Below are 13,683 nucleotides of genomic sequence, written 5' to 3' on the forward strand. Positions count from 1 at the left end.
ATTTAAGTAGTGTCAGAATGCTTTTAATGTTCTTCCACAGATTCTAATATGTGGCCAGAGTTGAGAACCACCGCCTTAAAACAAAGTTTCCTTTCCTTGCTTGACCATAAGAATCAGCTGGCAATTTTGCTTAAAAGTATAGATTTCTTTTTTTTTAAAGACTTTATTTATTCATTTTATAGAGGAGAAAGAGAGAGGAGCAGGAAGCATCAACTCCCATATGTGCCTTGACCAGGCAAGTCCAAGGTTTCAAAACGGTGACCTCAGTGTTTCAGGTAGATAGATGCTTTATCCACTGCGCCGCCACAAGTCAAGTACGAAAGTATAGATTTTCAGGCCCAGTTAAGAACATTCTTAATCTGTGACTTTAAGTAGAGTCTAAATTTTTTTTTTTTTTTTAATGAATACCTTCAGATAATGACTCTTTTACTTGGGAAATTTTAAGAAATTATTCACCGGGCTCTAAGTTCTGCTAGGAATAGTACTGTGGTCTGTCATTCTCAGCTGTATCCCCAGGCATGACATAGACTTGCTCATATCAAGCATTCACATATTATTAATTAATTTCTTTTTTAAAGTGGAAATAAATTTTAATAATTGACAATATTTAAAATGCCACTGTGACTGGTTTTATACTAGAGAATTACAAAAGTAGAATAGTGAAGTCTTTCACAAGTTTCAATGGGTTCTCTTCCAAGACTTACTATAAATATTGTAATGTAATCAATTAATTGGTCTTCATTTGCTATTCGGAATTCTCTGCAATATGGTATCTGCCAGTGAATGCTAAATGCTTTCTGTATAACTACTTATTAGTTATAATAAGTAGTTACAAGTGAAAGGAATAGTGGACTCTACAATCTCTGTGAACTGAGGAATTAAATTGTACCTAAGAGTTAGGTAATTAGGAAAACCAATTAGCACTGTGTTTATTTGCACTTGAGTGGTTTTTTTTTTTTTCTAAAATGTAGGTCTTTCATATTCTGTATTCAATTGAAAAAAAATGCACACTTCAACTTAAAAGCAATTATTAAATTTTTACCAATATTTTTTTCTTTGATATTTGCTAAAATCTTCACTAATTTAGTTAAATGTCATCTTCAAAATTATATTTCTTTTAGCCCTTACCAGCTTTGTCATTTTAAATTAGCTGTCATTTGTCATCAGTAAGTTGGTTATTTTTAAACTATCATTAATTATTTTCCTTTATAGTCACCAAATAAGCTGACACTCAAAACCCAACAGTGAGTCTTTCACAAATCTAAACCTAGAACTTCAATTAATTAGTTGTGTTATAGAAAAAGAAATATCTGTATATATGAGAATGTTGTGGAATATTTTCATCTTAGCATATCAGAGGACAAGTGAGCACTAAGAGCAGTAACAAATGACATTTTTATAGTGGCTTACAGCTTACAAAATGCTTTCAAGTACCTATCTCTTGGGAGTGCCATGGTCACTCTGTGATGGAAGTATCACCAATTCACTGTTTACAGTGTTGTTGTACTACATACTTATTCAGGAAATAGACTATTCATTTGATCCACATATGTTTGCAATGATGCTTTGGGTTATGGTAAAACAATTTGAAAAATGTACTTTTCCAAGAAAATACAGACAGTTGCTGGTATTAAGTAAAAATCTTTAAAGCATTTAGCTATAAACTATGCTTTGCATGTTCTGGTGTCACAAAATGAATGTATAAACTGGGCCAGGCATAAGTGGGTAAGTTGGTAGGTGGTGGGCTCTACAACAAATTGGAACATACATTCCTGCCTATAGCTATGTACATTTAAAAAATATTTAAACACTATAGGCCGAAGAAAACATATCGTATCTGTGTGACTCATATGAAACTTCTGCCCTACAGTAACAGAATATAAGGTGCAGAAAAATTAATAAAATGGGACACAGGAGCACAAGAGGATGATATAAAAAATGGTTTGGGTTGCAAGAACTAAGCTTGTTAAGGACTGATGCACAAAGAGCAAGGCTGATAAATATGGCTGATGCTAATTCAAGGTCATCAGCCTCCTTCTATCTTTATCTTCTGACTTGGTTTGGTTGTCATTGTTGAGATAGCATAATATAGTGTTAAGACTACCACAGTGATGTGACCTTACACTCTTCAGTCAGTTTCTTTACCATTAAGGTGGACATAATAACTATATCATAGAACTGTTGTGAGATTAAATGAGAACATACATGAGAAGAGATAGCAGAGGTCCTTTCACAACTAAAGTGCTAAATAAATGGTAAGTAAAGCCATCCTTCCAATTACTGGGAAAAAAAATCCTTTCTTACTCATTCTTTGAACTTCTCCTTAGTATATGCTAAAGATAAAAATTAACTTTCAGACTTTTGTAGTAAGATGCTGGACAAGGGAAAGGAAGAGTTCTTTCCTTTCATCAAAAAAACCACCAACCACACAACCAGAGATAAAGTATCCCCTTTCTCTGGAATGATCAATAAATTTGAATAGCCCCCCCCCTTTTTTAGATCTATAAAAGGTGTTTGGCCTAATACCAACTAGGCTATTGCTTTCTAAAATGATATATAAGAATACTCCAAGAATTTGGTTCATTTCAAAATGCACTGATTGAATTGATTGAATATCTTCTCTGAGCTGAAGAGAACAGGATCCCTTCCCTTGAAACCCTGACATGCCTAGAGTGGTGGGGTAGAGAAAAATGTAAACAGGTCATTTCAGTACAAAGACAAACATACGTCAGAATTCCTCACGCTCTGATGTGCCCCTTTTCCTCTCCCTCTTTTAGTGGGACCTTGTAAGTATTATAGAGATGCAAGATTAGTATGCTGTAAAGAGACTGAGGACAGATAACATGGCTATTCTCCAAAGTCTAGTTTTGGCTCTACATCCTCAAGAAGCTCTTCATTCTACTTGAACTTTGACTTATTTGAAATTCTTTGAAAATTGCTACTTAATCATTTTGGTCCTTTATCATTTTCTACCTTAAAGAGCAATTAAATCACTTTCCGGGCATATGTTCTATGTACCCAACCAAATTGTAGGAAACCCTCTGAAGGGAAAGATTTATACTCTTATGGGTAATATGTAATGCTGTGTCTGCATTAGTCTGAAAAACTGTCTAAGTGTTTCCAGATTAAGTATAATTAAAACATTAGTTCACAAATAGTAAATGCAATAGTTTGAGACCTTATTAAGTAAAAAACCTATGAAACAATGTTTCATAAAATTTTAAAACTTTTTGGTAACTTTAAGCCTTAAGGTTAAATTAGAGACAGCAAAATTGGTCAATATAAACTTACATCTGTTTTATAGTAAATGTTTTATTTTCACTTTTAACAACATTATTTGTGGTCCTGTTTTATAATTGTGTAGTAAAAAACTTGCACTTACAAACAGGGCAATGGAACCCACATTTAATTGCCCCCCAAATCAAGAGTTACAGCTGGAAAAAGACTTTCAATGATCACTCATTTATTTTAATACCACATGCAAAAATGGTTGGGATGAGAATATAATACTTCTAAGACTCATAAATCACCAGTTTGCATTCTTCTATTTTGTTACCTAAATTGGTTTCCTAAATATTGCTACTGATATGCAAAGAAAAAAGTGGTTTTGTTTTTCAAAGAGAGGTAAAGAACTAATGACTAATAATAAAAAAATTAATTGTATTTGAAAACTAGTAAATAATTATAAATATATTGAGTCCTTTATATGTTTATCTGCATAACTAAAATTTGACCACTCTGATATCTAATTTATCTCTTCCATCTTTCATTTCTACTGCTACTAGTGAAAATTTCTTTTCATTACTTCTCATCTAGATTACTATAACTTCTGCTTCACTTGTTTCTTTACTTTCCCTTCAAGTTGATCTTTTACAAAGATGCTGGATTTATTTTTCTACAGTACAGTTCTAAATTTGTGATTTATACCTTCAACATCCTCAGTGCTTCCTTCTTGCATACAAAACAAAGTCTAATTTACCATAAGCTAGCAATTTATGATTTCCATGCTCTTGTTCCAATTTATTTTTCTAAAATTTTCCCCAATAGTCTGCTTCATACATTAAATGCATGACATATATTTATATACTTTATCCATTAAAATGAAACTATGCATTGTTCCTCTATTGCCTTTAACTATCTAATTTCTATTTTCTTTATGTCTTTCCTAAGCCTACAATATTCTCCAAAGTCTATCTGTTTTTCAGGAATATGTTACCTCTTTCATAAAGTTGTTTCTAAAGTCCTCAGAAGTACTTAATATTCTTCCTCTGAACATTTATTCAAAATTTTCACTATCTCTTTTATAGAACTTGTTATTTTATAACTAAATATATATCTAGTTAAGTATTTAGGTAAGTACTTTTTTTTCTAGTATGAAAGCTCCTTGAGAGTGGAGTCTACGGCAGTTTCACTTTGCAAGTTCTAGTGCGCCAGGTATGAAGACTCTAAATGTAGTAGTTACTTAAATGTTTGCTGAATAAATAATTATGTGAAGCAATTAATTTAATTAATATTTAGTAATTTTAGATCTATGGGCTTTGAACAAAAGACTATATATGAGATCTATATGAAAATTATTGATAATCATAAAAGAAAATTATTAGTTTTAATATTTTGATTTGCTTCAAAAACTAGGTCAGTGGTTATCTAGCTATTCTCCACAGCACCTTTGGGATTCCACAGAGGCCATCCAGAAATCTATCTCCTTGGGAGGGGCAAATGGTAAGCAAACAGAATTACAATATATACCCCACACTTGTCCATCAACTAAAATGGCTCCATTTTTTAGAAACCAGATTTATTGGTGTACAGGTTCAGGTGTGAAACTCAATTATCTGCCCATTGCATATTGGCCATCCTCTAAGATTTTATTTAGAGAGAGCTTTCATTGTTTTTAAAAAAGTTGTTGTTGTTGTTTTAAATCCCTTAGGATTCCACCTCTGGAACTCTGATTTTTGTTTCTAGTCTCTATTCTACATGAAAACATCTTCACATAAAGACTAGGTAAATGACTTGCTGTGCTTTAGCTCAATTTACAGTTACAAAAATACCAAAATGGATGCACAAAGGCAGGGTTTCAGATAGTGTTATTTCAGGTCCTCCTATAACACCTGACTTTGTTTGAGACGTTCTACAATAATGACTGATTTCAAACCTTGATCTGATTTTACTAGAACTAGTTATCTGGTGATTATAGCTATCACTCCCTTTCTGGAAAATTTTAATATATTTGAAAAATCTTGGCCCTGGCTGGTTGGCTCAGTGGTAGAGCATCGGCCAGTCATGTGGATGTCCCAGGTTCAATTCCTGGTCAAGGCACATAGGAGAAGTAACCATCTGCTTCTCCAACCCCCTCTTCCCCTTCTCTCTCTTTATCTCTCTTCCCCTCCTGCAGCCCATGGCTTTATTAATTTGAGTGCATCAGCCCCAGTTGCTGAGGATGACTCCATGGAGCTACTTCCTCAAGTACTAAAAATAGCTTGGTTGCGAGCAGCCTCAGATGGTCAGAACATTGGCCCCAGACTGGGGTTGCTGGATGGATCCCAGTTGGGGTGCATGTGGGAGTCTGTCTCTCTATCTCTCCTCCTCTCACTTGGGAAAAGAAAATTTAAAAAAATCCCGGAGAGTTCGCTATATAGTTTTCTATTTCTATAAAACACAATGACAAAAGTTTATATTGCCTTGGTTTATGGTAGGCTGTCTTCTTACTCAGAGAGTAAAACACTCCGATCTGTAATAAATCTACAATGTATCTTCACTGAATTATGTCTTAGATTGTTAGTCAGTTACACAATTCTAAGTTCATTAAATAGGGGGAAAATACCTGTTCAAGTCACGATGTATAATTGGCTGTGTCAGGTTGTGAAGGTACTCCATACCTTTGGCAACATCTACAGCAATAATTAATTTAGATTGCAAATCAAGAATCCTAGAATTTAAAAATAACATTTAATGAGGACAAATGGTCAAACCCAATACCACATCTTTCTAAAAGAAATCAATGGTGTGTGTGATTTGTTATTCTGTATAATTTCAGCCTGTTTTACTTTATTGAAGAATAAGCTAAAAATTCAACAAATCTTGAAAAATAGCTTTTCTACATGTGACAATGTTTAATTATAGATCAATTGAGATACCAAACTCTTTTATTTAAAATATTTTACTTTATTCTATAATCTTTGTAATAGCATACTAAATTTCTTTGTAATATAAAAATAAAACTTACTATAATCACTGACTAAAACCACATTTAATTAACAGTATGCACAGATTTAGATAGTGAATTTAAATTACACTTAAGTTAAACCATTCTTGTTCATTATTTTTATTTAGAAATTAAACATAATATGGTGACATTGGTCAACAAGAGTACATAGGTTTGAGGTAAACATCTAAGACTATTCTTTTCTAAAACTTTTTTTAATGAACGCTGTGTGTGATCCCTGGTAATTATGTTATCTGTGTTTACATATAATAGATTTATTGGTATGCCAAATTTAGCCTAATGATTATAAGCTTCGGTTAATAATTTAAATTCCTTGAATTTGTTATCTTCAATTGACTTCCATTTAAGAAAGCACTGAAATATTTTTATTCACTAATTATTGGGCATAAATTATTAGTCATTTTAAAATGTCACATTTCTAGCACTCAAGAGTTTAGACGGTAAAGTCTTATCACAGCAGAAAGCCTCTGCAGGTTTGTCCCTTGGGTTAATTCCAATGACAGGTACAATAACAACTCAGAACAAGAGACCCATACCTCTTCTGTTCATGAAGGAGGGAAAATAAAGAGCCCCCTGATATGTATTGAGTGACGATGGCAAATTGGCTGGGATCATTCAAACAAGCACCCACAAACTGAATTACACAGGGATGATTGAGCCTGCAGAGAATGGACACCTCTCGGCAAAACATGTCCACATCTGACTTGGAGCAGTAGGTGCTGGCTCGGTAACTGCAAGTGGTAGCAACAGGAAATCCTCAGTCAACAGATGAATCAGGAAAAGGGGCTCACCGTGCATATGTTCCTCAAAGTTCTCAGTTCTACGCGCATGTTCAGTTTTCTCATTTGTTTGCTTACCGTTTTATAGCCACTATTTTATTTCTGCACCGTCCTTTATATACTTTCCCAAAAGAACCTAAAATTATTTAAGAGAGATAAATAACAAAAATATTATCTTGAGCTCATTGAACTGAAGCTGAATAGTATTTTCTTAGCTTACCTGAGCCGATGATCTCATGGAACTCAATTTCTGAGAGCTGAAGATGGAAATGTGAAGGCAAGCCAGCCCTCAGCAGGAGAACATCTGCTTTCTCTGCAAACAGGAGTTATTTTATTTTTTAAGGTAGCTGTTAGTTAAATAACTTTTCTAAATATGATCTATATGTTTGCTTGCTTATAGTTTACACTGGGTGTGGGAGACAAGCTGTAAACTCACAAGGTCCTTATAACCTAAGGCTTAGTTTTAAGACTAAACCTTTCCCATCCTTCTAATACTAAGATCTTCTCAAAATTAAGCTTTTCCCCACACCCTTGACTGTTGCATGATGTGGGGTGGTGCACTCTTATGAGGAATCCCATTTATGCCTCAGATAAGTGGCTTTGTATCAGAGACTTTCTTATTAGTATATTGGCTTAAAAGCTTTAATTTCTACACTATAAAATGAAGCAGACCGGGGGCTCTTGCTCACTCAGATCCTGCCATTCACATTACAGAGGAGAGGCAGCCAAGATGGCAGAGTGCTGAAAGAGAAGCCAGTTGGTGCAGAGTTTGTGCAGAGAGAAGGAGATGGGGAACAGAGGTGAATAAGGCTGGTGGGGCCTTTGATTCTAGGAATACACAGATGAGTCAGTGGCTTTGGGAGCCCTGAATGGAAAGGGAAGTATTTTCCCACTGTGTGTATTTCTTGCCCGCTGGGTGAGAGCTAGGATTAAAGCTAACGGCCCACCAGTTCTTGGCTCCGTTGTTCCATTACCATCTGTCTGAATCAAATGCAAACCTGCATGGGCCAGGTGACTCTGATGATGGCTGCAGCTACTGGCTTTATAGTAGCACACATGTATGTTACTTAACCAAAATGTAAGTTACTTAACCAAAAATATCATTTCCTAGTAACATGTATTTTTTTCAGTTGTAATCAACTACTATATGACCTTTTTACAAATGATCCCTGCATTAAAAGCATGTAACTTCTCTGTTTGTTATCCGACCTTGGTTATCAGGGTTAACAGTTTATTCCTGATCTGATCAACAACTAGCTTGGGTACATGACATGGCAATCCTGGAGCACAGTCCACATCACATCATGATAAGGAGTCTTATCTGGTCAATCCCTGCAACCTATCACAATAGGCTTAGCCCAAGGTCCATAAACTAAACCTCAAAGCGATACCAATTAAATATCAGGAAATAGGCATGCAAATTATTCAGAGGAAATATCCAAAATCAAAAATAATCTTAAAAAACTTCAAATTCTAAATAGTTAAATATAGGTTGAACTACTTAACTAAGTTGAACTGTATTTTTTTAAGTTGAGTTCAAATTTTCACTGTTATAACTTCATAAACTAAGAGACATATGCAAAATAGAACAGCAAGGTTAATTACAGAAAGAATGGTATGTTGATAATATTGTTTATGCTTACAACATAGTCATCATTCGTGATATGTAAAGCAAAATTGAAATTTATCATACTTGAGGCAATAGTTAACCTTAGTAATATAACATATAACAATTGTACCATATTAAAATACCTTTTGTCATGCTTTTAATCTTCCCCAAGGGGGATGGAACAGACACATAGGAGCCATCTAGAAATCAAATTATATTACAGCATTGAAAGTAGAGATCATTTTTTTTTCTGAATGAAAATTAAATATTTTAAAAAGCAGGTGATAAATTTACTAAGATAGCAAGTGAGACTTTAACTTATACCCAGGTCTTTCTCTGGATACTAAAACAGTACACAGCCCTGGCCAGTTGGCTCAGTGGTAGAGCGTCGGCCTGGCATACCGAAGTCCTGGGTTCGATTCCCGGCCAGGGCACACAGGAGAAGCGCCCATCTGCTTCTCCACCCCTCCCCTTTCCTTCCTCTCTGTCTCTCTCTTACACTCCTGCAGCCAAGGCTCCATTGGAACAAAGATAGCCCGGGCGCTGGGGATGGCTCCTTGGCCTCTGCCCCAGGCGCTGGAGTGGCTCTGGTTGCAACAGAGCGACGCCCCGGAGGGGGCAGAGCATCGCCCCCTGGTGGGCAGAGCGTCGCCCCTGGTGGGCGTGCCGGGTGGATCCCGGTCGGGCGCATGCGGGAGTCTGTCTGACTGTCTCTCCTCGTTTCCAGCTTCGGAAAAATACAAAAAAAAAAAACAACCCCAAAACAAAACAAACAAACAAGAAAACCCCCAAAACAGTACAGCAAGTATTTCTTTAAAAAGCACATAAAAAGGTAAAAAATCTAAGGTGTAGCAGACTGAAACAGATTTTATTTGTGTTTGAACATGAATGTTTTCTGTCCTGTTTAATGGGTTACCAAAATGAACACGACTGCTCTCAGCTCACCCTGGTCTTCCTAGGCAAGAAAAAGCCTCACAAACATTCAGTCCAGGAATGTTGAACTTGACGAACTACAGATTGGTGAGTTAGAAAACTGCCTTAATGGAGCCTTCTTTATTTTCAGCCTCACTCAGCCATACATTTTCTTAAAATAAAGCTATTCTGACATGCTCTTCTCCCTCATCCCAGAGTGATAGAAATAGAAATACAGGTTTACCTTCAGGCATGGTATTGCACTAAACAAAAACTGAATAAGGAAGGGGTACCTCCTCCAGGCTGAGAATACTCATTACAGGGCAATTCATCCTGTGGTCTCTTGTAATGCTTCAGGAGTGTGACAATTGCATCATGTCCTTTATGAAAAGAGAAAACGGCCAGAGGTTCTTAATTTTTCTTTGATTTATTTGGCTTACCAACCAATCTAATAGTGACCAAAGGTAGCTTGAAACACAGAATGTATTTTAAGAGGTAATATATTGCAATAAAAAATTTAGTAAATTCATTCATTCATTCATTCATTCATTCATTCAAAACAACTCATTAAGATTCTACTATATGAGGCACTGTGTGGGGTCCTATGCTGGGTATTGGGGATACAATGAACAAGGCGACTATGGTTCTACCCCCTAGTGTAGTTGAAGAAATAATAAGAATGATGAGACTTTCTAAATGAGGAAATATCAAGTGTTATGGGAGTATATAAGGGGACCACTAAAAGGATGAAAATTACCTATGGTGACCAGGAAGGAGAGATGTATTTGCTGTGATTGAGCATTACCTTTGGTTGGCAACTGCTATATCACATGGAACTAAGATAATGTACATACGTCTTTGTGGCAGGAGACAACTGGTGGCCCACCAATATTTGTACTCCCCATTCATGGAGTGACATTACCACTGGGAATGGCTGCCGACCCAGGGACAACAGTTCCCTATCCCTTTTGCTTCCAATTATGGTCTTGTGACAAATTCTCGCCAAGGAAACATGAGCAAAAGTGATGTGAATTTCAAACCTGGGCTTTAAGAAACTGGTGAGCCTTCTCTATTCTCCCAATTAGCTGGCTGGATACAAGGGTTCAGAGTCCTTAGCGGAAGGAAGAGAGCCATCCACTGACCAGAAATGCCCACCCAAGGCTGTTACACAACCAAGATATAAATTTTTATTTTATATAACACCATCAGGTTTGTGGGGTTTATTAATTACAGTAGATACTTATTGTGAAAGATTAAAAATGCTAATTGCTCTTCTGAGTAGACCACTGATTTTAAATAGAGTTAACTTTAATACTATTTTATGTTTTCACTATAAAAATAATCTACTGAAACTAATTTGTTCAAGAGGAAAACAAAGTCAACCTTAAAAATCCTGCCAAGAGATTTGTGAAATGCTAAATAACTCACTGTAAAAACTGCGAACTTTTGGAACTGAAAAAGCGTAAGCGTTTTTTCATCATGAAGGGGCTATAGTTAACACTGGTTCAAAATATACCTAGCTAATGTATATAGCATGTATGATGAAAGTTGTTGCTGATCAAATCCTCCCTTCAAGAAAGAATTAAAATTAACAGAGCATTCAAGATCATGATATAGAATAAGATATTTACTAGCATTAAAAGCTTTTCTAAAGGTAATATATCAAGACCAATTTCTTCAAGAAAACAAAACAAAACAAAATTGTGATTATAATTACTTCAACTTGTAGTAAAACTTACATCTAACAGAGTTACCCAGTATCTGTTTTCTTTTTTTTTTTCTTTTTAAGTGAGAGGTGGGGAGATAGAAAGAAGACTCCTGCATGTGCCCCAATCGGGATCTATCCAGCAATCTCTGTCAAGGGCCAATTCTCAAATCAGCTGAACTACCTTCAGTGCCTGAGGCCAACACTCAAACTAATGAGCCACTGGTTGTGAGAGGTGAATATAGAGAAAAGGGAGAGAGAGTGGGAAGAGAAGCAGATAGTCACTTCTCCTGTGTGCCCTGACTGGGAATCAAACCCAGGATGTCTGCACGTGGACTGATGTGCCATTCACTGAGCCAATCTACCAGGGCCAGTATCCATTCTTATCATCTATACCTTTCTACGTAAGACTGATGGCTCTGTGATTTTTCTCAAACCATAAACACAAGTTATCGTGAAATAATGGGGAACCAGACCTATTAGTATTCTTTTTCTGGACTCTCCCAGGCTCACAGTCAGGGAAATCACAAAACCCAAATGCAATTACCCAACAGGCAAATCTGTAATGGAAGAGCTTAAAAGGCAGAAGGAACAGAAAATATAAAGGTTCCAAGATGGGAGCAAACATGTCATGTTCATAAAATGAAAGGAGGCCAGTGTGGCTGGAATATTACAAGCAAGGATGGAAGTGGTACCGGACTGGGTCGGAGAAGTAGATAGGTGCACACCACGTGGAAACACACTTCTCCAGTGTTTGAATGTGAGAAGAAGCTGCAGTACCTACTTAACCACAGATTCTTGAGTGCACTCCCAGAGATTCTGACTTCAAAGGTCTGTGATGGGACCCAGTACTAATTTTCTAACAAAGTCCCAGCGAGGCTGGTCAGCAGTCTATCCTTTGAAACTATTGATGTGGAGATTTATGGGCTAGGATAAAAACTTTGGGTTTTAATATTGGTAAAATGGGGAACCACTAAATCATTTTAATTAGTTGAAAGGCACGATTTATTTTACTGTAAAAACAATTCCCACTTACAGTGAGAACTGATGGTACATCTTCATTAGGCTGTTGGAAAGATTAAGTAAAATAATATATGTAATATGCCTGACAGTTCTAACCCATAAATATGCCCTTTGGATCTTCCCACTACTTTTCTTGCCTTACTATTTTATCCTAAGAAGGGTAAAGGAACTAGAAAATACCATTATGGAACTTCAGACATTCATAAACATCAATATATTACATTTCTATTACTGCTGTTGTTAGTTACTACACCTTTAGTAACTTACACAATACAATCTTATTATGTTATAGTTCGGTGGTCAGAAGTCAAACATAGATCTTACAGTTTTAGAATCAAAGTATTGTCAGGGTTGCATTCCTTTCTAGAGGCCATAGGGGAAAATCAGTTTCCTTGCCTTTCCCAACTTCTAGAGGCACCAACATGCCTTGGCTTGAAGCGCCCTTTCTATATCTTCTTCGAAGCCATCAATGTCTAGCTGAGTCTTTCTCACATCATGTCACTCTGACCTTTACTTATGCCTCCCTCTTCACATTTAAGGACCCCTGTTATTGCATTGGCTCATTGAGATAATTGAGGACAGTCTCTCTCTCTCTTAATGCAGCTAATTAACAGCCTTAATTCTATCTGCAACCTTAATTTTCTTTGCCATGAAAGGCAGCATACTAACAGGTTCCAGGGAATAAGACCCAGTCATTTTAGGCTTAGGGAACCATTATTCTGTCTACCTCACCCAATGTGATGAAAATTTCAGTGTGCTCGTCTGTGTGTTGGTGCTGCCTCCCATTGAGCACCTGTCATTCTTGCCCATTTCTGAAGGTCATTTTAGCCACAGGATAAAAGTAACACCACCACCAAAAAAAAAAAAAAAAAAAAAAGTCTTTGGAATTAAAATACCCTTCATCTGTACCTCTCTACACTGTCTGCCCCTGCTTTAAAAGAACCTATGCTACTTTTTTTTTCCTCTTAATTTGGTCTTTAAGTGTTTGGGACCAGGAATAAAAGCAGAACAAAAAAAAATTTTCCCCCCTTATTTCTGTATTTTCTGGAAGAGGCATCTTTGGGGAAAGAAAACAACCCAAACCACAAGCATTTACTCAAGTATAACAAAGCTTAATTCACGGAGCCTACCTCCTTGCCTGGCCTGTCTCAGCTCTTCTGTTGGACTGACTGTGGCTGACAAGCCAAGAGAGAACTCCTGCTTTCTCCAGCGAAGCAGAAAGCCACATCTTGAATCCCGAATGCCTGTGTAAGTCAGTGATCACACCCTCGATGTTACCTTTCATTTCAACAGCTCTCTTGGCTCCACTTGCTCTGAGCAGTTTTAATTTCCTGCCAGCACAGTGGCACAATTTCCTGGCATTTTCTTTGGGATGCTTTTCATCAAGAGCCTAATGAGTGCCTGGCTTCTGGCTGATGATAAGCATGAG

General features: G+C 36.5%; 1 protein-coding gene across 2 annotated transcripts in view; it reads right to left on the reverse strand.

Annotated features, from left to right (window-relative positions):
- The window catches only part of TNNI3K (TNNI3 interacting kinase), a 317,917-nt gene that overhangs the window by 173,495 nt on the left and 130,739 nt on the right, over window positions 1-13,683 (reverse strand). For both annotated transcript variants that reach the window (XM_066268883.1, XM_066268884.1), the window contains exons 12-17: window positions 9,820-9,906; window positions 8,758-8,814; window positions 7,226-7,318; window positions 7,084-7,141; window positions 6,763-6,957; window positions 5,825-5,929 (exon numbers count right to left, since the gene is read on the reverse strand). In XM_066268883.1, the coding sequence (XP_066124980.1) occupies window positions 5,825-5,929; window positions 6,763-6,957; window positions 7,084-7,141; window positions 7,226-7,318; window positions 8,758-8,814; window positions 9,820-9,906 (595 nt within the window). The remainder of the gene's footprint in view (window positions 1-5,824; window positions 5,930-6,762; window positions 6,958-7,083; window positions 7,142-7,225; window positions 7,319-8,757; window positions 8,815-9,819; window positions 9,907-13,683) is intronic.

The sequence above is a fragment of the Saccopteryx bilineata genome, chromosome 3 (genome assembly GCF_036850765.1).
Source record: "Saccopteryx bilineata isolate mSacBil1 chromosome 3, mSacBil1_pri_phased_curated, whole genome shotgun sequence".
NCBI lineage: Eukaryota > Metazoa > Chordata > Mammalia > Chiroptera > Emballonuridae > Saccopteryx > Saccopteryx bilineata.